At 41.4% G+C, this 27,621-nt stretch overlaps 3 protein-coding genes and 1 long non-coding RNA gene across 16 annotated transcripts in view; 3 read left to right on the top strand and 1 right to left on the bottom strand.

The window, feature by feature from the left end:
* The first annotated feature begins 1,193 nt into the window (after positions 1-1,193).
* Positions 1,194-13,671, top strand: ttll6 (tubulin tyrosine ligase-like family, member 6). 7 transcript variants are annotated; one of them, XM_079333822.1, is made up of 17 exons: positions 1,194-1,373; positions 3,137-3,281; positions 5,803-5,958; positions 6,209-6,246; positions 7,010-7,128; positions 7,632-7,759; positions 7,846-8,002; positions 8,081-8,224; positions 8,735-8,820; positions 8,901-9,126; positions 9,459-9,637; positions 9,790-9,978; positions 10,593-10,752; positions 11,075-11,365; positions 11,483-11,548; positions 12,541-12,697; positions 13,094-13,671. In XM_079333822.1, the coding sequence occupies exons 3-17, from the start codon at positions 5,804-5,806 to the stop codon at positions 13,354-13,356; spliced, it is 2,358 nt and encodes a 785-aa protein (XP_079189948.1). In that variant the 5' UTR covers positions 1,194-1,373; positions 3,137-3,281; position 5,803; the 3' UTR covers positions 13,357-13,671. The 7 variants fall into 7 exon arrangements, with proteins under 7 accessions (XP_079189948.1, XP_079189947.1, XP_079189944.1 ...); XM_079333821.1 differs by having other exon boundaries at positions 7,629-7,759; positions 13,097-13,671; XM_079333818.1 differs by having other exon boundaries at positions 7,629-7,759.
* A 1,501-nt stretch (positions 13,672-15,172) lies between these two features.
* hoxb6b (homeobox B6b) lies at positions 15,173-20,175 on the top strand. Of its 2 annotated transcripts, XM_079333840.1 has the most exons (4): positions 15,173-15,957; positions 18,400-18,796; positions 19,784-19,816; positions 19,905-20,175. In XM_079333840.1, the coding sequence occupies exons 2-4, from the start codon at positions 18,493-18,495 to the stop codon at positions 20,168-20,170; spliced, it is 603 nt and encodes a 200-aa protein (XP_079189966.1). In that variant the 5' UTR covers positions 15,173-15,957; positions 18,400-18,492; the 3' UTR covers positions 20,171-20,175. The 2 variants fall into 2 exon arrangements, with proteins under 2 accessions (XP_079189966.1, XP_079189965.1); XM_079333839.1 differs by lacking the exon at positions 15,173-15,957 and having other exon boundaries at positions 17,662-18,796.
* LOC306817169 overlaps positions 17,238-27,621 on the bottom strand; it is a 29,170-nt gene continuing 18,786 nt past the window's right edge. For 3 of the 6 annotated variants that reach the window (XR_013777982.1, XR_013777983.1, XR_013777986.1), the window contains 3 exons: positions 26,929-27,032; positions 25,765-25,962; positions 23,570-24,015 (listed from right to left, as the gene is read on the bottom strand). This is a non-coding gene — a long non-coding RNA (uncharacterized lncRNA). Of the gene's footprint in view, positions 17,645-23,569; positions 24,016-25,764; positions 25,963-26,928; positions 27,033-27,621 lie in introns of those variants that run through there. The other 3 variants (XR_013777981.1, XR_013777984.1, XR_013777985.1) reach the window with 3 other exon arrangements.
* hoxb5b (homeobox B5b) lies at positions 21,353-22,693 on the top strand. The gene is made up of 2 exons (XM_079333837.1): positions 21,353-21,972; positions 22,428-22,693. Exons 1-2 carry the CDS (start codon positions 21,360-21,362, stop codon positions 22,673-22,675), a joined length of 861 nt encoding a protein of 286 aa, XP_079189963.1. The 5' UTR covers positions 21,353-21,359; the 3' UTR covers positions 22,676-22,693.

Genomic DNA, 27,621 nt, shown 5'->3' with positions numbered 1-27,621 from the left:
TTCTGATGGAGGATGAAAATGAACACATGTATAATAGACTACCTTAATTATTTAGTAAAACAAAATGTTTTAAAGTGAAACCTCTGTTTTCAGCCTTTAGAGATGAACAACAAACAAACCTCTGACTGTTCTTTTTTCGTTTTCTTTTTTATTATAAAGGTGGAAAAAAAATCTAAGAGAACTTAACTGTAAAAAAAATTGCGGTAAACTAAATTATAATTTCTTGTAAACCCTTTCTTTAAAAAGTGTGTCAACATTTGTTCTCTTGTGTCTGCTGTGATTAAAAAAACTATTTAATTTCCAAGACATGTTTGTATGTGTTGGAAATTAAATTCTGAAGAAATTCGCGTTTTATTTATTGCCCAAGTAAGGACATACAGATTATTATTATTATTATTATTATAACGTTTCTGTACATGCACGAAAATGTTTTTTTCTGACAGCATATAATTATTAAAATAAAATTGGTTGTGTGTGAAAAATGTATATACAGATAAGAGCAGAGAATGGAGTCACGAAAACATTGTTGTCTAAGCTCCGTCACTGTTTATTTACATGTGCGCTCAAATCAAAGATGCGCTCTTTTTTTCTAATTTCCCGTTAACAGTCGAGCTGCATTATGGGAAATGTAGTTACTTTAGCCTGAGTCGGGGTTTTTTTGTCCAGCATTGTGGTTTGATAACACAAGAGGGAGCCACACTCTTACTACATTATATCCTCTGTTATTTAAGTGTGCATTAGGCAATTTAGTTATCACCAACCAACTTTATAGGAAAAACTTAAATAGAATAAGACAATTGATGTGATTGTCTTCTATTGAGAGAGTTGATTTATTCCCATTTAGAGTAAATTGTAAAAAAAAAAACTCAACTAGATTTTTAGATTAATGATGATATAATAACAAGGAGAACCATCTGTATAATATTAAAACTTATCAAACATGGTACATTAAAGTGTATTAAAGCCTTTAATTGTATAGTGTAGTTTGGATTATGCCAATCATCTTTTCTGAAGTATTTGGTATTTTTTTTATTTATTTTTTATTTTTTTTAAACCTTGAAATTATATATATATGCTCCTATATACTATATATGCTCTTTCTCGTTGTTAGGCCAAGAACCAATCAGAGAACGGAACTCTTGCACTGCTGTCCTCTGATTGGCTGAAGGCCAGGTACTACGGGGGCCGTTCCATCTGAAAGGCACGCGCGTGTGAGTTCATTCCATGTTTACATTTGTGTTGGTTTCGTCTGTCCCTCAATTCAAGACTTTTTAAAGTCCCGAAAACAACAAAAAAAAAGAAAAAAAGAAAAAAAGAAAAGAGTTTCGGTTCGTGTGTCTGTTTGGGAGGAAGGAGGACACACTTTCACTCCGGTAAAGTCAGGTTTGAGGGTTTTTTTCGGTCGTTTAAAAATGACTGTCAAAGTTTCATGCTAGCCAGGAAGAAGCCAGCATTCTGTTGCCATAGAAACAGCACCGTACATATAGCACATATGCTAGCTCTTATTACGGTAAGCTACGAAGACTTTGTTAATGTTAAAACGCCACAGATATTGACTAACCCAAACGTTTAGACGCTTTATTCTTTAATATGTGAAATCAGACACGTTTTACTTTTATATTATGTGCCGAGAAATGCAACCCTGTATGCAGGAAGGTTTAGAAAACGGCGTAGAGATCATATTTCTAGCGACACATTACCATCACCCCTCTGTAAATATGACCTTCTTTCGTTGTATAACTCTGAAGTATCTGCAGAGCAACATTTTGAGGGTAATAAGTGGATGCACATATCCAGTGTAGAAAATGTGTCTGCCATATTTCTGCACTGCGAGGTTCTACACTACATAGCTCTCCAGTCAGGACACCTTTTCATCTTCAGAGCTGTTTCTTCATGTTACACCTACTTCTGCTCAAAATTATACACTACTTCCAGATGTCATTAAATCAGATGAATTTGGCTTTTTTTTTTTTTTGCACGTTTCTTACCTGTGTTTACACAAATGAGAAATTCTCTTTTTGTTGGAAAAGAAACGTTTTATTTTCTGTCACACTGATGAGAGAACAGCATTTCTTGCAGATGCAGATGCTACAAAAAAATGTAAATAAACAGAGTCTTGAGCCTTGAAATAACTGATCATGTAAAGCAGAATGAAAAATAAATAAATTCCAAAACCATAAAGAAGAATTGCACATTACGTTAACAAGAGCTGCACTAATTTAAAGACCAAATAATCCACAAAACAGGTTCTTATTAATAACACACACTTCGATAAAAGCAAGAGTGCATTATCTTTTCTCACCCTCGTTTAATGTGTCTATAAAGTACACCACTGTCACATTAAATTATAATTGCATTGCTCTGTAATTGTATGAGAGCTCATGTTGCTCATGAAACTCTCTCTCTCTCTCTCTCTCTCTCTCACACACACACACACACACACTCAAACACACAAAAGGTTTGCACAAACACACAGACGTGACATTTAATAATTAAATTGAGTAGCTGATATCAGTGTTGGAAGATTAGCTGTTGATCTTTAAAGCATCATAAGGACAACAAAAGGTAGATAAGTGAGTGTGAAAGATTGAAGGATGTCAACTGATGATTGATTAATCTGGAATTATTTCAGCACTAAATTGTTAATAGTTATAATCACTTCAATATTATCAGATGGATTATATCTGGCTGTTATGTCAAATGGGACACGTTTGTCTGCTTCATGTTTCACCAACATTTCCCCTCCTGCCTGTGCTCCATTTTTAATGTCCGCAGTGGAAGGAGGTGCTCCATTTCAACTTGGCTAAAAAGGATAGATGTCCAGCCTGTTCGACTGCAACACACAACTCGTTTCAGCACAGATTTAAATTTAACAACTTGAGGTGTTGAAAAACACTTCTCCTATTTCAGTGGACAAATATCAGGGATTATCCCTCTCCGCCCGCTCCCCTGCCGAGTTCTACGGCTCATTCTCTCTCCATCATGTCAGGAGGGATCAGGTGTTTTGTCCCCTCACCTTCTAATTGGTCACCAGATCCACCGCTGGGCCTGTTGCTTGAGTGTGTAAGTCAATCTGAACTGAGCCATTGTGGTGTTGATACAAATCTACTCTGTTTGTGTGTTGTTGTTTTTTCAGAGGCAGACACTGCTGGCGGACAAGATGTGTCTCGTTGGTTCATCTGCTGAGGAGTGTGACAGGATCTTAAAGGGCTCCTGAGACCACGATTGTTGCTTTAAAGAGGTGACAAAGAAGACTGACAGATGTGGGCTTAACAGGGCAGGTGAGTGAGCGCAACTCGGGGACTTTAAACTTTGCTCAGTGAAACTTTGGCCGTTGAACAAACGTGAACCCTCGTTCTTTGAGGATCGAGCCGAAAATATTAACATAAATTTAATCCACACCTCTCATCAACGGCTTGAACAAATGAGAAAGTGTGAAGTCTTCATCAGTGTATTAGCTTTATCGATGCTAACTGGGTTTGTTTGTGATACTGTAAGTGCAAACAGTTAAAAACACATAGGTAAAGTAAAATAAGGTAAGTTTGTTTATATCGCACCTTTCAAACATCAGACAATTTAAAGTGCTTTACACAGGCACAAGATTATAGTAAAAAAAAAATACACATTTTATTACATTACAAATACTAATACAAGTTGAGATAAAAACAGTAGATACATAATGTAGTTACACAAAAGAAAATAAGCTGATAGTGATTTTTGTAATTGGAGAAATGTATGTTTTTAAGGCAGTTCATCATACATTTGTCTTTAATAACTTCAAAGTGTTTACACTGCAAGACAGTGTACCGTAATAAGCTGCGTTTAGCTCTGCAGTTTGTTTTGAAGGCAGACTAGCGCCAGCTTAGCCTGTCATGCTATAGCTGGAATTTTTAAATGAAATCATGTAATGACACTGAGCAGCTAACAAAGTCTTTTATATCAAATGCAGTCATGGTTCACAGAGGACAGGCTATACAAAGGTGTTATTCATGTTCCTGTTGTTGCTGCTGCTGCACGCTGAGGGATAACCACGGAGAAATCCTTCACAGGTCTGTAACTGTATCCGGGCCGAGGTCAGCGGGGCGTCTCGGCCCGATGTAAAGCTCACAGTTCAGGGTCAGGATTATCCAGATCACTGGATCAGAATACTGTCACCTGGCACCGTAGCCTCCCACAGACTATCTGGGGTGTCCCTCCTTACTGACACCACCACCACCCTTTTCAGTATTCTGTCACAATCAGTATTAACTTGAACTCACCTTCACCCTGCAAGACACCAGATAGGCGTCCGAGGCGAACAGCGGAGACGCTGCCGTGGCGATTACACTGCAGACAGACATAAACAGAAGTCGAGGTGGAACTCTTTTCGTCAGCCCCATTTCAGATCATTGTTTACTTTGTTCAACACTGGATCTGTGACCAACATCTGTACAGCTGATGAACTGGCCTCAGCTGTACTTTGTGTTGAGTGCTAATCCACTAAAGTTGGCATGGTAACAAGCTATGGTAAGCATTTTGCAAGGTCATTAACTTTATGAGCATTGAGCATGCTATGATTAGCGCAGGCATGATTGGACAAATCCATCCTGCATACTTGTTTATTATTCACTCATTAGTATGAACTGCTTACTTACAGACATCAAAGAGGAGTTAACACAGAACATGTAAACACTCTTCAGCTCTCTATTCTTTCAGTACGATTCTTCAACTTTAGAGAGTGAAATGATGACGCTCTCTTCCTCTGTGATCAGACATGAAGGAAACATGCTGTGTTGAAGCTTCTCTGACAACCATGCAGCAGCCAGTATGTGCTCCTTCTCACACACGGCCCGTTTTGGACGCCCCTGGGTTTGGCAGATATGAGAGCAGTTATCAGGTCAACAGGTGTTGCAGCGATGGAAGCGGGCAGTGGAACTGCTTCAGATAGAAGTGATTATACCCGAGCTAAAAAGCCTCTGCATGTTTCTAATAAGCTCCAGCAGCAGAAAGCTGCTCAAACTAGGATCTAATTAATTTAATGAAAGTGCACTTCACCCTGTCACATCCACTCCAGTGTCGTCATGTCTTAAGAAATACTTTAAGCTCAGACACTCTACCAGGGAGGGAAAAAAATTGATGACACATGTGCTGCAGTAAAAGTGACATTAAACATTAAACATATTGAAGACATGTAGTGCTGTGACCTGTCACAGGGAAATATAAAACATGAGGACAGGTATGTTATTTATCTTGGTCTACATGACAGAAATAAAGTAACTTCTCTCTCAGAATGCAGCTGAACACTGCTGAAGAGAAATGCGATATCTATTGTCTCTAACGTGTTTAATGACGTATGTTAAAGACTGCTTATAAAACTTAAGGCACTTTGAAAACCTAAAATCAAACCTTTTAAGAACGAGAAAGACGAGATGTTATTTTCTTTGTGTCAACATTTCTTAAAGTAACACAATTTAGGCTGTTTGTTGTTAGAGTTAATTCCCTCTAACTGTTTGTTTGGTTTTTTTTGCATAATTTGTATCCGTGCTGCCACAATAACTCTTGAATGCGGCCGTGTGACGATGTGCTGACAGCCGGAGCACTCACCTGATGAGAGAGACGGAAACATGAGTCCATCCGTGCACCAGAGTGTGCTCTCAGCTCTGTTTGATTGCGTATCGTTGTCAAGCTGTGGAGCACATTACATTAAAGACAGAACATTTAGATGAGAGTTAAATGGCACATCATACAATGTTTTTTTTTTGTTTGTTTTTTTCAAACAGCATCTCAGAAGATGTTTGTGTTCTTTGTGTTGTGCTTATCCAGGATGGGTCTACCTGTGGACAGCCCAGACAGAAACGATGCACGTAAACACAACCAGCACGGCGAGGGGGAGGGGGAGGGGGGTGAAAGCCAAACTGAAGCCTGCACCCACATCCCCCCGCCCATCATCCCCAAGAAGAGGAGAAAAGGCAAGAGAAGGTACTTAACTGCTGGATCTGCTACTTTTTTTTTTCTGCTTCTGCAGTCATTACCCGATGCAGGTACATTACGCCTGAGCACCCTGTCAGTTATGATTTTATCACTTTGTCCTGGAGGCTCTTAAGTTTTTCTTTCCTCGCTCGTCCTCATCATTCTGAATGGGAAGATGAGCATATAATGAGGCGTTTAGAGGACCTTGCAGCAAAGCAGATGTCTGTCCCCTCTCTCTGTCTCTCTTCTCTTCCAGATGACTGTGGATCAACCTCACCAACTGCAAATATGACAGCGGTACGTTTGGGTAAAACATGACCGAGCCTAATGCCCATGATCCTTTCAGACAGTGCACAGAGCTCAATCATTCTGCACTCAGGTCATGTAGAATCAACTCTTGGACTGCAACAAAGAACATATTGGAAAGTGGGAAGTATTAGATACACTACTCGTCCACATCACCTGTCATCGCAAAGAGCCATACAGCTCACACACACATGTCCACGAGAGCACACACACAGGACTGTACACACATGCACACACGGGCAAAGACAAACTACTTTTGAAAAATCACTCCTCGTTTTCATTGAGTGTGAGAAACTTCCACTCCCGGCCCTCGCACCAGCTCAGAGCCGTGATTAGCTACAAGTCTCGCTCATTCCGACCTGGCTGTTCAGACTGAGGTCACAATCGATTTAGGACTCCTGATGAATACGGGCTGTGTCTGATTTTCAAATATCAGATTCTGATCTTGGTTAGATATGTGAAAAAAAAAATGGATGTATCTCTTCTGCCTGCAGTGTGAACAGATATTCTTACAGCAGCAAAATAAGAACTCAGGATCTTGGAGATGTTGAACAATTATAAGGGTGTAAAGCTGCATGTTTTTGTTGGCCATGTAGTGTATTTAAAAAGTACCAGATTTATAGTTATAATTCATACACAGCTCTCATAATAGCAGAAATATATTCTCATAATTAGTAAACGCACACACACACACACACACACACACACACACACTCTGATCACAGTCGTGACGCTTGCTGTTGGTGTGTCTCAGTGCGACGTGCCGCTCGCAGATACGGCCTCAGGGAGTCAGTGGAGGGTGACGACTGGACGCTTTTCTGGACGGACTTCTCCGTGTCTTTAGACCGCGTTAAGGACATGAAGCGGTACCAGGTACTCCACTCAGTTTGCTCGCACATAAACACACTCACAGCACATCAGTTGCATCTTATTTGAAGACTAATTAAGCTGAAATCTAACGTGCAAATGAAACAGAAAATGAAGCGTGCGGGACTCGTCATTCTGCTCTGTCTATTTGTTATATTTCTAAGTTGTAATTTAAATTCTTCCGCTCAATAAGCCCACTCGCTGATTAATAAAAAATGTAGATATCCACTGAGATTATGAGGCTGGGTTTTTTTCTTCAGGGCACAGTATTCATGGCTCATAACAGTTCTTCACCTCAGGTAATCAATTTGTAATCTAATTGGGTAATGCAGTGCAGGGACTTTTCAGCACCAACGATTTTTCCTCTGAACATGAAATTGGAATCGGCTTTATTTAGTCATATCTCACTTGGACTGTTTGGAAAAAATGCTAAAACGTCCGATATTATACCTGAGGCCACAGTCGTCATGTGCTCACAGAATAATTCCCTTTGTGTGTCTTCTCAGAAGATCAATCATTTCCCAGGGATGAGTGAGATCTGCCGCAAAGACTCGCTCGCAAGAAACATGAACAGAATGCTGAAGCTGTTCCCCAAAGACTACAACATCTTTCCCAGAACGTGGTGCCTTCCTGCAGAGTCAGTCTGCGTGTGTTGTTGTCATTTTGTCCCCTCTTTGTGCTCGTTCTTTTTATAGTGACTTCTCCTCTGGTTGTATTTTGCAGCTACAGTGACTTTCAAGCTTTCACCAGGGCCAAAAAAAACAAAACGTACATCTGCAAGCCAGATACGGGTTGCCAAGGAAAAGGCATTTTCATAACCAAATCAAGTAAAGACATTCAGCCTGGAGAACACATGATCTGCCAGGTTTACGTCTCGAAGGTAAGAGTGCGTTACGCTGCACTTATAGAGATTCAAACACAGCTGTGAGTTCAGCCCGTCTGTCATTCCCCTTCGCAGCCTTACATTGTCAACGGATACAAGTTCGACCTGCGTATCTACGTGCTGGTGACGTCGTGCGACCCGCTCAGCATATTCATGTTCAGAGAGGGACTGGCTCGCTTCTGCACCACCAAATACAACGAACCGACACACGGGAACGTGGTGAGACTCAGCACACCGGACTCAATGAAAAGGTTCAGGGTTGTAAGATTTTTAAAAATACTTTGAGTTCACGACAAATCAGAAATGTTGACCTCTGAAAGTCTGATCCTCAAACTTCCTGTTCTTTTAGAAAGTACGATAATATATCTGTGTAGGAACCCAGGTTCAAATCCTACCTGTGCCTTCCTTCATGCATGTTATTCCGCACTCTGTCTCCCTGATGTCAGTCTGTCTCTATCCACTGTCCGATATCTCAATAAATGCATAAAAAGCTTCTGTGGTGCAACATGGTTATATGATTAGCAAAATCTGCAGTGATTTAATATTTTTCTGTACCAGGTGTTTGAAAACAATACAGTCTGAGCTATTTAGTTATCCATAACTTTGATAAGTGGCAAAGACGAAAAGCCAATAATAATGTAGCTCTTACAACAAGCTCTCAGACAGTCTGTATATAATCATTGTTCCTATCAGTGATGCATGTCTCTCACTTTGTCTGTCTCATGTCAGGAGGACGTGTGCATGCATCTCACAAACTACGCCATCAACAAGAACAGTGAAAACTTTGTCCGTGACCAAGACATGGGAAGCAAAAGGTAAAAAATAAAACGTAGGATCGACTGTCACGTGATCCCTCACACACTGTTAAAAATCAAAATGTGTTCTCATCCCGCAGAAAGCTTTCCACCCTGAACAAACTCCTCGAGTCCATCAGCTGCAACACAGACAAGATGTGGAACGACATCGAGGACGTGATCATAAAGACGCTGATCTCGGCTCACCCCATCCTGAAGCATAATTACCACACCTGCTTCCCCAACCACACCACCGGCAGCGCCTGCTTCGAGATCCTCGGCTTCGACGTGCTGCTGGACCACCAGCTCAGACCCTGGGTGCTGGAGGTGAAAAACAACGACCTCGCACTTTGATCACCTGCGAATCGGATTTTCTTTTTGTGTTGAGAAATAGTTACAAATTTAGTTCAAACGACAGATTGTAGGAAAGTTTATTCAAGTTTGTTTTCAACGCCTTTTATTTTAAACTTTTAGCTTCTTTCTAAATGAAAAATAAACACTGTTATTTAAGCCTAAAACTTGATATCTTGCATGTGTGGTCTGGCCTGTCACAGTAAGCAGCCTATTGTTTTGTTTGAGTAAATAAAATGTGTGTCTGCTGCAGGCTTCTGTAGTTAATCTAGAAAAGCTCCATTTAGTTTGTTAATGTTTGTTTCCAGGTCAATCACTCCCCAAGTTTCACCACCGACTCCCAGCTGGACCGCGAGGTGAAGGACGCGCTGCTCTACGACACTCTGGTTCTCATCAACCTGGGCGCCTGCGACCGCCGCAAGATAACCAAGGAGGAGCGGCGCAGGGTGAAGGACAGGCTGCAGCAGAACAGCTCCAGAGAGGCCAGGTAGGAATCTGTCGCATGTATTTATCATGTGATTTGGTTGTTTTTTTCTGCCCTCAAGGTCACACACCCTCCACCTGAATGCTGTGTGTGTGTGTGTGTGTGTGTGTGTGTGTGTGTGTGTGTGTGTGTGTGTGTGTGTGTTCTGCCACCAGGTCGGAGGAGCTGCGTCAGTGCCAGGCTGCCACAGTGGAGCAGATGGAGAGGTACGAGGCCAAGCACCTGGGAGGCTTCAGGAGGATCTACCCCCGAGAGGGAGCAGAGAAATACGACAAGTACTTCAAACACAGCAGCTCGCTCTTCCAGGACACGGCAGCGTCCAAGGCCAGAGAGGAGTGTGCCAGGTGAACGTTCAACACACGGTCCAGGACAGAGCAGAGGCTTTGTGGTGCACATACATTTATTCTATTACCATCAACTGCTTGGGTTTTGGACAGTCCTCCGATTCCCTGGGAATTTGAATGTTGTTTTATTCGATCTTATTAAACTAATGTGTTTGGAAAATTGTGATTTTTGTAAAGTCTTTTATGGACGTTCATGCCTTTATGTGAATAACAAGACAATGGATAGATTCAGAAATCAGAGAGAGAGGGAGGAATGTGTGTGTGCGAAATGAGCCACAGGCCGGATTTAAACCTGGGGCGTCTACTTTGAGGACAACCGCCTCACTAGGCCCCTGGAGCCCCTGAAATGTGTGATTTACAGCTTAACAGCATTTTAGATGTGAATCATGGCTTATAACTTTGGTTAGATAATAATGCACTGGAACTTACTGTGTTTGTTTTTGTTACAGTCCATCATTAAAATAATCAGAAAGGTGCTTTGTTTTGGGATTTTGTTGTTTCTGTTTTTAAACGGGAAATGAGATCTTATTAATTATCTTTTGTCATGATGAGAATATTAATAAAATAATTATTAATTTAAAAAAAAAATGTGGGCGTGTATATTCTGTCTTTAGGCAGCAGCTGCAGGAGCTGCGTCTGAAGCAGGAGCAGAACGAGAGAGACCAGAAAGGAGGCCGGAGGAAGGACCTGCAGGGGGAGACGGCGGGGGAGGGATCCAAGCCACAAAGACGAACACAGACTCAAGCCCGCAAATCAGACCCCGACCTGCAGGCGGTGAGGCTAAAGATGCAGATTTTCTACCTGTTACCACAAGAGGGAGCTAAACAGCCTCTGCCCTGTGATGAATGGTTCATATTCTGGCTGACCCCCTTTAGAATAAATGTACTTTTACACCATTTAAATAAAGCTAGAATGCTATTCCTGCAGATCATTTTTATTTGATGCCTTTCGTTTCATATTAAAATATATTTTATTGTCAGTCAGGAGAAAACAAACAGTGTTATCAAGGTTATTCAGTGACAGTGATTGGAAATATATCGTTCAGCCACAAACATCGAGGCAATAAAAACAAATTGAATCAAATGTTTCTCTGCAGCCGCCTCTGTCCAGTGTGCTGCTGGATCCTGAAGCTGCAGAGGTCCAGGAGGCGGTGAAGGAGGTGAAGGAGGAGGGAGAGGAGGAGGAGGAGGAGGAGGAGGAGGAGAGAGAGGCGGACGAAGAGGAGCGGGAGCGGCTGGAATCTCTGCTCCGGAGAAAGAAACTGTTGCAGGACCTCGGTGTGGTGGATCAGCTCCACCAGATGCTGCAGGTCCAGAGGACAGGAAGGGGGGTCAACAAAGACCTCCAGCAGAGCAGACCGGCTCCTCAGAGGCCGCAGCAGAGCAAGGTGAGAGCACATGAAGACACCGTTTACCTGATTGTTTGGGGTTTTTTTGTTCAGCAATTAAAGATAATTCTGCTTTTCATCCTCCAGTCTGTCATCACTTTGTTTCTTGTTTTTCAGTTTGACTCGATCGCACAGTTTTCCCAAAGGACGAATCAACATCCCTTCAGTCAGATCTCACGACAGGTACTCATCGAAACACTTCACAAAATCTTCTCATTTCAAAGAAATAGGATCATCAGTTTGTTTCCCGGACCCTCCAAAATTTTAGCTATCCAGTCCCCTTGGGGGGAAAAATGATCCTGGGACGTAGTCATGATTTATTTATGTGTTCTTAAATTGGCTTTAAAAAAAGAAAATCCTTCATTCTGTGCATATTTCAGTAAAGCGTCAGGAGCACCATGTGCAAAATATCACCTTTAAAAAATGTCCCATGAATTTAAAGAAAAGATTTATTAGTTGTTACATTTTTTTTCGTAATTCTATTTCTTACAATAATGTCTCTTTTCACAATGTTTAAAAGGAAGAAACTCAACTCAGTCACAATTTCCTGTCATCAAAAATGTCATTCAAATGTTCGTTTGGTCCGAAGAAACACCCGAATCTGAAGAGTGAACAAAATCCTTTATTTAAAACAAATTTAAAAAAAAACAAAAACAGAAAAATTACATTTTTCTAATGGTTGTAAAGGTTTATTTGGAGGCTTTTTATGATTTTATTTCATAGTAAAGAGAATAAAGAAGGATATCTTAGAGAGAGAGAGAGGGAGAGAGAGAGAGTAGGGCGTGCAGGAAAGGATTTGAACCCGGGCCACCCGCCTCCGTTCATGGGACACGACCTAACCCTTAAAAAAAATAATGAAATTATCAATAATTTATAGGTTTTTTTTAACACCTAATTTTATTAGAATAAACATATATTTCTAATAAACTCTTTGTTCTTTGAGAGGGCGAGCAGCATTTTTGGTGACTTTTAAAGATTTAATTGTAAAAAATTAAAACATTTTATTGAGCGATCTAAAAGCAGACAAGCAGCTGCCAAATCATGAAATCAACAAATTAGATTTTTTTGTTGTTGTGAATGAACGTAATCGCCATCGATTGTGTGGAGAAGATCGCTGTAATAAAATCTGGCAGCTGATTGGATGATTGAATGAAGCAGAGTGAACTGTGTCGCAGCACCTTCACTTGACCCGCTTGGCTCAGCTCGGCGCGTGGCCCTCCTCGGACCAGAGGGGCGTGAACGCCTCCGGCTTCCTGCAGAGCGAGGCCCAGAGCCACAACAGAGCCGCGGGGGTGCGCCGGACCCTGAGCGCCCAGCGGGTACACTGGCCAGGTAAGAGCACCTGAACACACCTGCACACACCTACATTTAGATTGTTTCAGAGTGGCAGGGTAGAACTACGCATTTTATTTCTCTTCCTTCCAATAAACCAAAAATAATCAATTAATCTTAAATTGTTTGTATTTTATATTTTCATTATTGTTTATGTTTTGTCTTTTTTGCTTTTATCGTATGTGATCATTTTGTTTACTATTTTAAAAATTGGATTAAACAGCTTAAGAAACTCTTTATTCTCAGGTCAGAAAATATCTGCTTCGTGTTGGTGCACGAACTGTGTCTCTGTTAAGTTTTCAAACTCCACTGAATTCACAGCCTGATTGTTTTTTAGTTTTTTTTTTAATTCCTGTTTTGATTTCGTCAGGTTTTCTGTGTCTGTTTCCTCCTCAGCAGCCGGCGGCCCTCTCTTTGCGAGGCAGGACGCCAGGAGCAGCTCCTACACGGACGCCGCGTCCCGTCATCCCGGCATCCCGCTCATAAACAACGTCCCCAGAGGAGGCCTTCGCTGCAGCTCCCTCGCGTCCCACGACCCCGCTGCCCTGCAGAACCTGCTCGTCGTCTCCAGCCGTGCCCCCCTGGTCCAGAGGCCTGGCTTCTCTCACATCGTAGGAAACTCCTCCCGCAGAGCCCCCCAGTACGGAAAAGGCCAGTGACTGTTAGCCAGGAGAGAGGGGGGGGCTGGATTATATGTAGAGAGGGAGAGAGGCGGTTCAAACTGTGAAAACACACAAACACACTGTGCCTGTGATGAAAGCTTGATCATGAATTTTACATCTGCTCCTGCAGTTCACACTGCCTGCCACGATGAACCCTCCAGAGGAAACAACACTACCCAGCGTGTGTGTGTGTGTGTGTGTGTGTGTGTGTGTGCTCACATGTGAAATATTTAACTCTGAGGGAGAATTATCTCACACAAAACAACAACAACAATTTAGTGCCAAATAAAAGTAAATTTTACACCACAGGAACTCTTCCTTCCTCTGTCCCTGATTTCTGATCAGCTGAACCTCTCATGTCACTTTACCATTTCAAACACCCTCGAACCAGAACCTGAGGGATATTCAAATATTTAAAGGTCTTCTGCTCTCTTTTCCTGACACATTTAAGTATAACTTTTTTTTATTGCACTGATGTTAATAAAGACTTTTTTTTTTTTAATGTGATTCAGTTTTAGTTTTACCTCTTTATTCAGGGTTTATTTATTTTTTTATTTATTACTTTTGGATCATGCAGGGATTTAAAAAAACGTGTTTTTTAAATTTCAATATTTTGTATTCTGACATTTTGATTTTTTTTTTTTTTTTTTTTTTTTTTTTTAGATTTCGTGTGTTCACTGTTTGAGTTGTAAGTACACGAGTTTGCCCCTCTGGCTCCATTTTGCAGCTTATCAGTGAGATAAAGAAGCCATAAAGTTTTACAACATCTCTACATCCGCTCTCTTTGTTCTGCTCGCAGACTGAAGACACATCGAGACTACATTTTCAAACGATCCAAATAATCTGAGCTGCTGCTTCCTATTGGACAATAAAACCTTTAATAATTTAATAAAGAGTCCGAACAGAGCTGAACAATCATTAAAAAAAACACAGATTCACATAATTACATGAATAAAACGCTTTAAGGGGTCGTTTAAAAAAAAAGGGATCGAGCTTTAAGAATCGTGCATCAAACACTTTTAAGTTAAGCTTTATAAATATTTTATTAAAATAAAAATACATCTCGGATTTGAATCGAGATGTTTTGTGTAACATGCTGAAAGGCCTCCGCCTGCAGAACTGTGAAGATATCTGAATAAAAAATCAAACAAACAGGAGTGTGTTCAGGCCTGCAGAAAGAAATCAACAGCTCTCAATACCAGGCCTTATTATGTTATTAATTCGTTTTATTAGACCTCAGGTTAAGATTATCAAATCTATTTTTTTTATTAAGTCAGATCATTCCTTCTTCATAATAACGTGACATTTCTTTAAACTGAACGTGCACATTTGAAGGACAGGACGGTCCCGCTGTGAGAGAGCTGAGCTGCACTTCAGGAATTTATCGTTTTATTGCATCTATAAATGTCGGAAATCCTCATCGGGAGGGGAAATCAGCAGCATTCAGACTGAGAAAAAAATGTTTTTTAAAAACAAAGAAAACGGGAATTAGACGAAAGAAATAATGAAGAAAAAAAAGATTTAGAATAATATATAAAGGCTGGAGACGTATTTCGCCTGTCTGTGGCAGGAGTTTAATTTGTCCATGGCATTCTTATTCAAATAGAAGGTGGAGATGAAATGAAGTTTTTGTGAGTTTAAAATCCCCCCAGGACTCAAATCACTCCAACAAGACTTCAGTCTCCGGCCTGTGTGTTCATCAAATTCAACAAACGGAATAAATCCTCCAGTTTGAGATCATAAGAAGCGTCTTTAATGCTGAAAGAGCAAACACACAAGCTCGCTCTTTGGTGTTTTGAAGATTTGTTATCGAGAAAGCTAAAGAAGCCGATCACCTCGTGTTCATGATGGAGGAGGTTGGAATAGTCTCACACATCTTAGATCACATCACAGTAAACAACACGAAGCTGTACAGACCTTTGATGCTGGAGCAGAACCAGGTGCGCGTGACTCACAATGTCACCCTCACACTTCCACATCCTCACACTTTCCTTCCTTCCCGCTTTTCTTAAGAATCTTAAGCTTCACATTCACACATTTCAGGCCTCGGATAAAATGAAGATGGCGAAGGAGAAAGCGCGTCTAAAAGCACAAAAACGGCGGCTGTTTATGAGAATTTACAACTTTGCTGTGGAAGTTTACGACTCGCGCGGCTCGAGGATTGGTTGCTGGCGGTCATGTGGACAGCAGGAATGGGAACTTATTTCCCATGAGGTTATATTGCAGCTGCTGTTTTCCCCCCCGCTCATTCACTTAACACTAGTAACACAACCTTTTTTTCTTGGATCTTTGTGTGTGCACTGTTGTTTTTGGGACGTTTGGGGCTGTTCACGTGCGTAATTTTATCCAAATGAGGGCAAAAGGAGCCTCCGCGCGCTGCCTCCTCTCTGTGTGCGCCATGTTAATGTAGCTGGAATGGTTTCTGTGTGCGTGAAAATGAGGGATCATCACACTCATGGATACCGGGATTACTTTCAGGACATCACTTGAGCAAAGTGAGGGGAATTTGTGGGGAAAACACCGAGAGGAGGAGAGAGCGGGCTTCTGCAGGAGTGGCACCCATGCACACAGCCAGCACATGATGGATTATCAACAAAGGTAAGGGCACCATGTTTCTAATATGCCGCCGATTAAGTCAGCACAAGTGCGCCGCTGCAGCAATGTTGTGGCTGGACTGTCACTGTAGGCCTGCTGTTTAGATTACAGGAAATAAGATCATCAGTCTCAAAGAAATGGAGAATATCCAGCATCCAAAGCGTCTTTTTCCCCACCTGCTCTGTGTGGGATATTCACAAAGATGCTGTTTGTGTCTCTTTTTAACCCGTGAGCTGCTGCAGCTTCTCACAAAAAACAATATTCTGGTTTTACTTTGAGTAAATAATCCAGTTTAATGTATGTTTGAGGCCTATACCGGATGATAATGATGTTATATAATGAAGACGGCTGCAGGCCAGACAGGCTCAACTCTGCTGCTGATGACGATGTTGATGATGAAGGACAAACAGGCCCATGAGCTGATGCTAAGGCTAAAAAAAATCAGCAAAATTGTCTTTTTTTTTCTCTGTCTACTTCGACATTTTAATTTCTGAACAATGTCAGTTTATTTTTCTCTTCTTTAGAATCTTGTTTTCAGTCCCTTTAAGTCTGCTATGGCGAGGCTCCTTCTCGAGCTGTTTCGCGTCTCTTTTATCCAAATATTTAAACGCTTGCACAAATATTTGCCCTGCTTTTGGCTCCTTTTCGATTTCGCGAATATTTCACAGCTTGACAAGACTACGTTGAAATATTTTGGAGTATTTCTGTGGAGTCTGTGGCGTTTTTTTCTGCCTCTTGTGTGCTTCTGCGGGTTTTTTCCTGCGATGTGAAAACGTTGGATTGTCTCTGAGTCAGAATCAGTGACTCTTGTTTTGTTTCCAGATGTGAGCAGCAGCTGTTATCAGCCTCCTGCAGGGCTGCGGCCTGGTGCAGAGACTGGGATATTTTACTGCAAAGATTTCATTTGATGTAAACCTGTACATGAGAATGTGAAACGTACAAATGTTAATCCAACACGGATATTTAGGCCTGAACATCCTCCGCGCGCACAACGTGAAGCACGAGCAAAGACGAAAACCAGATTTGACGTCTAATTCAACAAAAATCTCTTAAAAATATTTGAAATTTCAGTAATTTTCTTGCAAAACAGTGTCATACATTTTACATCATTAATTTTAAATCAAACGTCAAGTTAAGTTCTATTTATTTATTTATTATTGGACATGACGACTTCAACTCGAGACAATTACAAATGTTCACATTTGTCTTTAAACGTTTTTAAGCTTTAGAGAAATAAGATCACATTTGGTTTTCAGATTTTAAGAGATTATTAAGCACGAAAATCCAACATCAGTGTCTTTATTATGAGGTTAATAAAAGTCTTTATCTGCAGGAGTGAAACTAAATTCACAGGTTGTGATAACAAGCAAGGAGGGAAAATAACTGACGTATGCTGTGAACGAAATAATGAATAATGTCACATTTAAGACAAACATATTGATATCTGTAATAGAGACACATATTGACCTGCTTCTTGTTTCTACTGGTTGATAAATGACTCAACACTTCTTTCACACATCTGTACTCACGCAGGTTATTTCTTTAAATCGGTTATTCGTTTCCATTGATCGCGGGGGGGATGAAGGTGTTGAAGATGATGATGATTTTCTGATTAGAAGCGCGTGTCTTCAGTCCTGCTCTCTGCACGTCCTCGTGGACTTCAGTCCCAGAATTCAGGCTGAGCTCGCACCTTTAAAAGCACAAAGATGAACATTATTGACTCACTCATTTCTATCACATACATTGATGCTGGTTATTATGATTTGAGATACAGTTTATTAGTTTATTCAGTTGATTATTGACCAGGAGGGAGGAGAAGGTTGGAGAAGGAGGCTGAGGGAGAGAGAGGGAGGGGGCCGATGTTCGCTCTTATTTGTGCGTAAAAGGAGATAATGCGCAAAGTGCCATTTCATACGTTTGTTCTTTCTTTTTCTTTTCTTTTTTTTTTGCTGTGTCTTTATGAGGGGGAGGGACAGTTTGTGCACATTACATAGCTGCAGAAGTCCGTTTGTGTGACTTCAGTGTGAGCTCGAAACTAAAAGTTATATATATATATATTTAAACATGTTTATTTTTCGGTTCCATTCGCCTCTCGCATTGTATCTGTGAGCGTGCGTAAAGCCCGGACAGGCTCGAGCGCTTCATTTCGATTCACCGGGGACCCCTGCGCGCAACAAGAGCCCCCCATGGGTGCAATAGTGCAAACACAGGCTGCGGTGATTGGCCAGAGGTTGATCAGATGGTACACTTCCCCTCTGTATTCAGTGGCACCTCGCAACCCCCCCTTTCAGCAAAAACCAAATCTCGGATAAAGTAATGGCAAAACCACTTGGACTATAAAAGACAACAAATCATATTCCTCCGGAGTATATACACCCCGTTGTCCACCCAATGAGTTCCTATTTTGTTAACTCAACTTTTCCCGTGTCTCTACCGGGAGGACAGGACTCTCTCCTGGGTCAGATACCGTTATATTCCTCGGGATACACCGATCCGTTAAGACACTACTCCAACGCGGCCACATATGGAGCCGCCAACATGCAGGACAAGGTTTACCCCGCGTCCTACTACCAGCAAACGGGCGCAGCAGCCGCGGCCATCTACGGCCGAGCGAGCGGTGGAGCGCCCTGCGACTACAACCCGGTTGGGACTTTCTACAAGGACGCGGAGGGCTCGTGCGCTTTCTCGAGCCGCGATGAGCAGCCGCTGTTTGTCACTCAGGAGCATCAACAGCGCAAAGCGGAGTGCGCGGAGCAGACGGTCAGCATGAGCAGCAGCCTCGACGACAAGTCCTCCACCCTCATCTACCCGTGGATGCAGAGGATGAACGCCTGCTCCGCCGGTGAGTGCCACTCAGATCACGTTTTCTCTCTGTTGTTGTCACGCAGCCTGGAGGTAAAAGAATCCCGCGCTGCGTGATGGAGTGATCGTCCCGAGTCTCACACACAGTTTACCTGTCAGCTGTGCCGACTCCGACACCAACACTGATTTTAACTTTACGCACAGAAACATCAAATAATCTTTTTGTCACCGAGTTTGAGATTATCGTTAATGGATCTTTGTGCGCCTTCAGGGCTTCGGCTGCTTCATCATCATCATCATCATCCTCCACCACACATAGCTACATACATACAGACCGCACGCGCACACACGCACACACATGCAGACTTGGCCTACATCAGCCGAGCTCCAACTTAAAGCCCTTAACGTTGCACTTAATCTTACTTTTTCACGTTTTTGCACAACAGCAAATATTTTAATAAAGCTCTGAGCAGCGTTTGAATGCCCCTCATTAAAACGTAAATATCTGAATTTAATTGCACATCTTTGCACATTTTTCATTTTTGAACTCTCAGAGTCTGAAAGTGCATCTTCACTCTACAGTAATACAATCATACACTGATGTGATAATAGAGGAAATGAACGATCATGTCACTTTTACGCACAAAGTTCAGGCACCACACAGTGTACACACAGTGTACTCTATGCATCCATTAATTACAGTGTTTGGCAGGTTTTTGCAATAAAATAAATACAAAGCTTATCTAAACTTACTATAATGTGCAGCACGGGTACAACTAACAAATGTGATTGACTTTTCTTATTATTTATAGAAAATATTCCTTAAAAAACAATCAAATCCACTGTGTGCCAATGTGAGGCGTTTACGCACCATAGGAAAATACTATAATTTGTAAAGAAATAATAGGATATCTTTAATTAAGTACAGGTGTTTACATTGTCATATTCATACACAATAAGAGATCATATTTAAATGTAAAACTATTGTAAGTTCCAGTTAAATTACCACTATGTTGTATTTTTTCAGACGTACGCCTTCAGATTTCAAGTGCACTGTCAGGTAGATTTTCTTTTGCACTTTGGAAAATCCATTATCACGAGTATTTATTATTAATTGATGATTTGTATGTCTTTATTTTTTGTCCCAGGGCCGTTTGGCAACAGTGGGCGCAGGGGCCGTCAGACCTACACCCGCTACCAGACTCTGGAGCTGGAGAAGGAGTTCCACTTTAACCGCTACCTGACCAGGAGGCGCCGGATAGAGATCTCCCACGCGCTGTGTCTGACCGAGAGACAGATCAAAATCTGGTTCCAGAACCGCAGGATGAAGTGGAAAAAGGAGAACAAACTCCTGAACCCCTCAAAGACAGCTGAGGAGGAGGAGGAGGAGGAGCAGGCGGAGAAAAAGAGCTAAAAGGACACTGAAGAAAGAGGAAAAAGAGGCACGTGTGTTTGTGTGCACACTCCTGAAATAAAATCTATCATTTCTTTGTAGATAAAGTGCCATGTTAGAGATAGAGACTTTATTTCAGTATGTGCACGGTGATAATGTCTGCATTAGGTTTAAAAAAAAGCAATCTGTGTCCTTGTGCTCGTGTGTTTATTTAGGGGACTATGCAAAAAAAAAAAAAAACCCGCCAAAATGTAAATAATGTAAGTGTTTAGTTTTTGAAAATGTTGTTACCTCATCTACTGACTTTGTTTGAATTGTTTTTTTTGTCCCCTCATGGCATTAAAATAAACTCTGTCCTTCTCTGTACATCTTGTGCTGTAGTTCTAAAAAAAAAAAAAAAAAAAAAAACCCTGAAAAAAAATAAATATATAGTCTCTAGGCTTGTTGTTTACAGCTGTGCCATCCACATTTGTACAGATGTTACATGTTATTTATTGTTGTTCACCATGTGTTCAATGCACATCTGGACACTGTGTGCAATATTTTGTTTAGAAAATTGTACATAGAAAATAAAGGCTTTTTGATGTATATTGGAAAATCTCGTGGCGTCTTTTGTGCTCCAGGAAAATCTGCTCGTTCAGTTCATTCTAACACGATGATTTCCTATAATATGTGGAGGGCTTAGGTCCAAAATAAACCAATAAATCGATATAAAAACCGCAAAGATGAAATAACTTCCACAGTGAAGCTGTGCAGATTTTTCTTTGTTGATAAGTCTGTGTTTTGTGCTACCTGAGCCTTTTGTGGCCTACATTATCAGCGTGTTACATAAATGATGGATGACTCCGCGGCCTGACAGCGCGGCCCGGTGGGGCGCAGTACCACCTCTCTCCGGAAGATGGCGCTCTCTGCCCGCGCGGCTCTTGGGGGCGCAGCGGGGAGGCACCATTGACTGGAGCCTAACGACCATTATTTCGTCATCATTTGTAACCATGGAGCATGAATTACCTCTTGAAGTCATCAGTGAGGATTTACGACTGGTCAACAAAGGCACGTGATTCTCGAACGCTCTCCCATATTTGGCCGCATACCTGGCAAAGTACAGTAGGGCTTCATTGCTTATAATTCATGATTGCATCCATAAATCGTGCAAGCACACAGGATTATAGCGACAAAGATCTACAAATCGAGGCTTTAAAAATCCAAGCAAATGAGCTCCTACTTTGTAAACTCGTTCTCAGGGCGCTATCCAAATGGCTCCGACTATCAGTTACTAAATTATGGGACTAACGGCGCTGTGAACGGCTCCTTCAGAGACCCTGGCACCATGCATTCCGGGTCTTTCGGCTACAACTACAATGGCATGGACCTAACTGTGAACCGCACCAACACCGGCAGCCACTTCCCGGCGGTGCGCGAGGATGCCCGGGGGTTCGGCCAGGACGCCCGCTACAGACAGACGCCCAACTGCTCGCTGTCCTCTCAAGATCCGGTGCCGCCGTCGTGCGCCACGGCCAGCCGGGAGTCGCTGGAACTAAAGAGCCCCTCTCCTCCCTCTGACCGGAGCGCGACCTCGAGCGGTGGCAACAACCTGAACAAAAGCACGAGCGCTCATTTCACGGAGATAGAGGACGCCGCCGTCGCCTCTGAGACCGAGGAGGGCGCGCACAGCAGCGGCGGAGCCAGCTCTGTTCCGCGGGCGCAGCAGCAGCAGCAGCAGCAGCAGCACCAGGACCCCAACGCCACCTCCTCCACCCCTTCATCAAACGATTGCCAATCGCCACAAATATTCCCCTGGATGCGGAAGCTGCACATAAGCCATGGTATATTTACACCTCTACTAATATTTATATTTGAAGGATGTCACGCTCGTAAATCTGTCAGGTGTTGCATGAGTGAGCGGCGTGCTGTGTGGATGGCTGAAAAGAGGCTGTTTTTTGTGGAGTGTTTGCGGAGTGTTGTTGGCATCAGATGAAGGTTGAGGTTAAGAGCAGCTGCAGACTGTAAAAAGATGTGGATTTGAGAGCTCGGATGTTGACAAAATGTGCAGAATAATAAGCTGTAGAGAGAGAGAGCTGGAGAAAGGAGAAGCGATAAAAAAAGAAGAGTGGAGTGTTTGTTGTTGCATGCTTTTCGTGTTGTATGACCTCTCTGTGCATCCTCACAGTGAAGCCAAAAAAAACTCGCAGTCAAACCCTGATCACCTTCTTGTGTTGTGGTTTTTTTTTTTTGCAGTGCAGTTGCTAATCTTGCAAAAAAATTCTCTGTAAAATTGTAGATATGACTGGACCAGACGGGAAAAGGGCCCGAACCGCGTACACCCGGTACCAGACGCTAGAGCTGGAGAAAGAGTTTCACTTCAATAGGTACCTAACCAGACGGCGGAGGATAGAGATAGCCCACGCCCTGTGTCTTTCCGAAAGACAGATCAAAATCTGGTTTCAGAACCGCAGGATGAAGTGGAAGAAGGACAATAAGCTGAAAAGCATGAGCCTGGTGACGGGAGGAAGCGCCTTCCACAACTGAATAACTTTTTTTTTTTTTTTTGTTAGGGTGGAATTAAAAAGAAAAAAAACAATAATAGTGGAAAAAAACCCAGAAAAAGAATCCATGAGTACTGTAAAGCTATTAAAAAAAGCGCAGCACCTTCCTTCCAGCATGCTATTGTGATAGAAAAAGAAGTATTCTGTGGTGTTAAGAAGACATTTTTAGTTCCTGTTGTTGTTCTATGATAGCTTAGATGTTTGGAGAAAAAAAAAAAAGATGTAAATATGAAGTGGGGGGGTAATTAATTGTCTTTTGTTGCTCTCTCTCTCTCTCTCTCTGTCTCTCTTGAAGGTGTTTCAACTTTGAGCTCTTTATTGTGACTTCTTCACGGTCTAACAGGAGTAAATTCATTGTACAGTTATAGTAATAAAAAAAAAAGAAAAAGAAAGAAAGGAAGAAAACGTTTCCAAACCATATGCTGCTCTTCATTGAATGTAAACCTTATTATTAATGTATTCCGGGGCCATTCAAAGCGCTTTAGTGTAACTTTTGATGCTATTTTTGATCTTGTGGCCAGATCCATTCAACACTTTCATAAACAAGCCAGTTGTTGTAGCTCTATAGGATATTTTGTGCATCTGTTATTCTGATTATTATTATTATTGTTTAGGTCTAATTATGAGCAATGCAAATGTATTCAACCTGTCAATGTGATAAATTTTTAGTGCAAAGGGTTATTCTGTGCATATAGGCAGTGATGTGAGCTTTTTTCGCCAATAAGCTTTTTGTATTTGTAAGTGAACTCATAGCGCTTGGAAATAAAGTTTCTCTCAATTGCTTTGGACGTGTCTTCCACTGTATGATCAGTCAGAACAGTTCAAATAAAAAGGATTCAGGCCTCGAGTTCGGGCTTCTGTCGTGCGTAAAAAAACAACTTCTGCTAAAGTCGCTAATCATTAACTAAAAGTGTGACACGAACAACAACATTTCAGGCTCTACTTATTTCACTCCAAGTCTGCAGCAATGAAAACAGAAACTTTCCCCAAACTTACCTCCTCTCCTGCTGCAGGCTGTTGGGATTTCCGGGCGAGAAAATGACGTTAAAATCCAAATAAAAAAAGGGAATAGTCTTTGGCTTTCAGGTATATAAGCAAGGCTGAAGTTTGGTAAAAAATCCTCCCTTGCCAAAGATTGTATAGGCCTATATTACTTACAGACTGTGAAAAGTCACGTGAGGTCCATAAAGTTGGTTTTATGGTTTTGGGGAGTAGACAATGTACTATATAATTCACAACCTTGAATGAAAGTGACGGCTTAACTGCATGGATGGGACTGGAAAGGCTGGACAGCACGACAGAGGCAGAGATGTCCAGTCATAACTGCAGGAAAAAAACAAAAACATTTCTGTTTCAATGAATACGGCTGCTAATTTTTATTTAGACATATTAGATAAGAATTAAAGTTATTTAGGTTTTAGTGTGGATTTTAACTGCAGATTTCCCCCCCAGAAATAAGTTTTTCCCACTTCTAAAATTTGAGCCAGATGTATTTATTTTTGCACCTTAAAACATCTTCAATTATTTGACACTTTTACAGAAAAAAAAATCTAACCTTTTTATTTTTAGGGATGCATCTACTGGCAACTCTTTCCATCAATTATATATATGTTTATTTATTTTTTTAAGTTAAAAGAAAAACCCTCAACATGCTTTTTTTTGTGTGTGTGTGCAAAATGTTTTAGCAAAAAAGAGAGAGAGAGAAAAAAAAAAAAAAAGACAGATTCTGGTCTTTGTGCAGCTGCCATGAAACGAACTTGAGCGAGCTCCCGGAGTGATTGATCCCGGTCTGTGGAGTCACCGAGCGGCCAAAGGTGAAGTCTCGGACAAGCCCTGATCTGGACTCAGGCTTCACTGCTTTAACATAAAGACATCTCGGTCCTAGATGTGCAGCCCTGTATGCATTGTCCACCGGGCCTCTTTATAAAACAGAAGGATGTTCTCCTCAGGAACACTTCTGTGATATTTTCTAAAGTCCCCCTCAAACTCATTTCAGCTTTTAAAAAAGAAAAAAAAAAGTTAAAAACCCCAATGGTGGGCTATATGTGTCCCAGACATTTTCCACATATTCATAACTATTAAGTGGCAATTTAACCAGCGTAATGAGTATTGCATATTGATAGGGGTAATCTGTAGCCGGATCTCATGCATTATTCATGGCGGCGGGGATCATCGCTGGGTCAGGAGACGGTGCAGGCTGCAGCCGCAGATGCGTCAGGAGGAAACGCTGCTGCCACACTTTGCACTGTCACGATGGAGACTCAGATCGGACTGCACATCTGTGCTGCACACGACCAGAAACAAAAACAAAAAAAACTCTTCTCTTATGAAATGTTCTGTATTCTCTATCTTCATGATGATGGATTAGAAAAACAATCACTGCACACATTGTGTTGAATTGAACAATTCGTCCTCTGTTGCAGTAACATACACAGGTGATAACATAAGGAAGACTTTATTTAGCCTATTTAGCTGTTATTGTAAAGCACGTGGTCACACTTATAACATATAAACAATGTCATTGAAATAAAACATTGTCACAAAACACCAGAATAGACACGATAACAACCAGACAAGGATCGAAAAGCATCGTGAGGATTTGTCAACTGAATGGAGTTTTTTCAGAGACTTGAAGCGAGCCAGAGATGCTTCAGCAAACATGTTTAAAACATGTGAAGAATGTTTGAGTTTACATTGATGCAACATGCAGACCTACTGCTGCACAGCCACATTTAATGCATCCAAATACACTTATTTTAACCTTCACATCTGTGATATTTTGAATACAAAGTGTATTTATACAGAGGATTTCTGGTACACAGCAGCCTCCGTTTAACACAATAATTAAAGTTGAACAGAAAAAGGGTTTTTATTTTAGAAATAGATCAGAAAAAAAACAGTTAAACTCCCTCATATGGACTTTATTGCAGCCTCACTAATTGATTCAAAATGATCAAATGTATGAAATTAGCGTCACCTTCAGCTGTTTATTTTTGTGTGAGGTCAGTGTGTGTGTGAGAGTCATGATGCTGAACATCTGGCTCTGTGTGTGTGTGTGTGTGTGTGTCTCACCTCTCTGCTGCCGGTTTCAGAGAGGAGGGGTGCAGTGCCGCTGCTCCGCCAGCAGAGGGCGCCTCAGACCGGCCCGCAGGATGATGGATGAGTTTTTTCTTGCTCTGCTTCGAGCTCTTCTCACCGAGGGGGCCTCGAGGTTACAGAGCACAAACACACACAGTGACTGCAGTGTGTGTGTCAGATCATCAGGTTGTTCTCCAGATATGAGAGGACTTTAGAAAATAACTATAATCCTGGAGACTTTGAGCTAAGAGCGACGTTTAAACACACACACACACACACAAACACACACACACACACACACACAAAATCGTTTTTCACTTCATTAATCTGTAAAGCAGCTGAGTTTATTGTCTTAAATACTTTTTAATGCCATCCTCGGGTATCTGTACCTTTGGGTGTTTTTCTTTTATTCCTACTCTGCTTTTACTATTTTATTCTCTATTTCCCATGAATACATCTGATCGTAGTGCTTGACTTAAATAAATGTAGACTGTTCCAGGTTTAAAGGGGCTGCAGCAGCAGCTACATTGACTGGCTCACAGTGTCACCAAAATACTCATTAAGAATATCAATGCAAAACTGAATTAACTAAAGAGACCACAAGCAGCAGATAATGTGATCAAAACTCAATTTTAAATAAAGAAAACGTAAAAATAGCTCAATAAATAACACCACTAGTATCAAATAGAATATTTCCAGCTTCCTTTAAATATATATTTAAACTGTTATGTCCTAATATACACAGGCTGTTTCCTTGTTCATGAAAACCTGACATCAAATCTGATTCTGAATCGAATCACTAAAAAATAACAACAACTAAAAACCCACTTATGTGTAAAAACACATTTTAACAAAAAGTCCTTCATTTAAACTTTTTTAAAAAAAGTGCATCAGAGTGAACTGAGTGATGGAAAAAATTACATTTAAACACTAAGTGAAAGATGAACATTAAAATGATAAATGGACTTGAGCTTGTTCGGGTCTTTTCTCGTCTTCAGAGGCTGCTGAGTGAAGAGACATACACACACATTCACACGCTGCTGACGAAGCAGCAGGAGCAACTTGGAGTTAAGTGTCTTGCTCAAGGACACATCTGACATGTGGCTGCAGGATCTGGGGATTATATCAGTCGGATATAAAGAGGAAAATAATTCCAACCTTCAGATTAAAATTAAAATGTTTCCTTCAGACTTCTCAGATTTTTGTGTCACAGAAGTTTTTCTTCTTCTTTCCTTTCTCTCAATCAGACCTCCCAACATCAGCTGACAGACAGAACATAATACAGATCATGGAGGTTTTAAACCTTCAAAACATGAATTTATTATTTGATTAATAAATGCTTTATCAATGTAACAGCCCCTTCTAATCAACAGCTTTTATTGAGAGACAGGACAGTAGAGTCAGACATCAGAGAGAGAGAGGGGGGGGGGGGTAACACACGGGAAAGGATCCACAGGTCGGATTTGAACCCGGGCCGCCCTCTCGGAGGACCAGAGGCGCCGCTTGTTAACGAGTATGGGGGCCCCATGTGACAGCACTCAACCTATAGGAGAGAAAGCTGTACATGGGGCGCACACACTAACCACTAGGGCACCTGCACCCTGTAAGCCTTAACGTTAAACCTTTCAATAAGTATTATTAGTCATGACAAGATGGCTTTTCTCAAAATGTGGATTATCCCAAAATAAAAAAAGTAATCTGATGAATGTTCTTCAAAACCTGGGAACACAATAAAATGTGACGTCAAAGATCCAAATATGGAGCTTAATGATCGATCAACCAATAGAAACACAGCTCATGGTCCCCCCCCCACACACACTGCAGGTCGCCTTAGTCTACATGGACCAGGTT

Source organism: Symphodus melops, assembly GCF_947650265.1.
Source record: "Symphodus melops genome assembly, chromosome: 21".
Taxonomy (NCBI): domain Eukaryota; kingdom Metazoa; phylum Chordata; class Actinopteri; order Labriformes; family Labridae; genus Symphodus; species Symphodus melops.
Note: the sequence above shows the minus strand (reverse complement) of the source record. Positions and strands in the feature narration are given on the sequence as shown.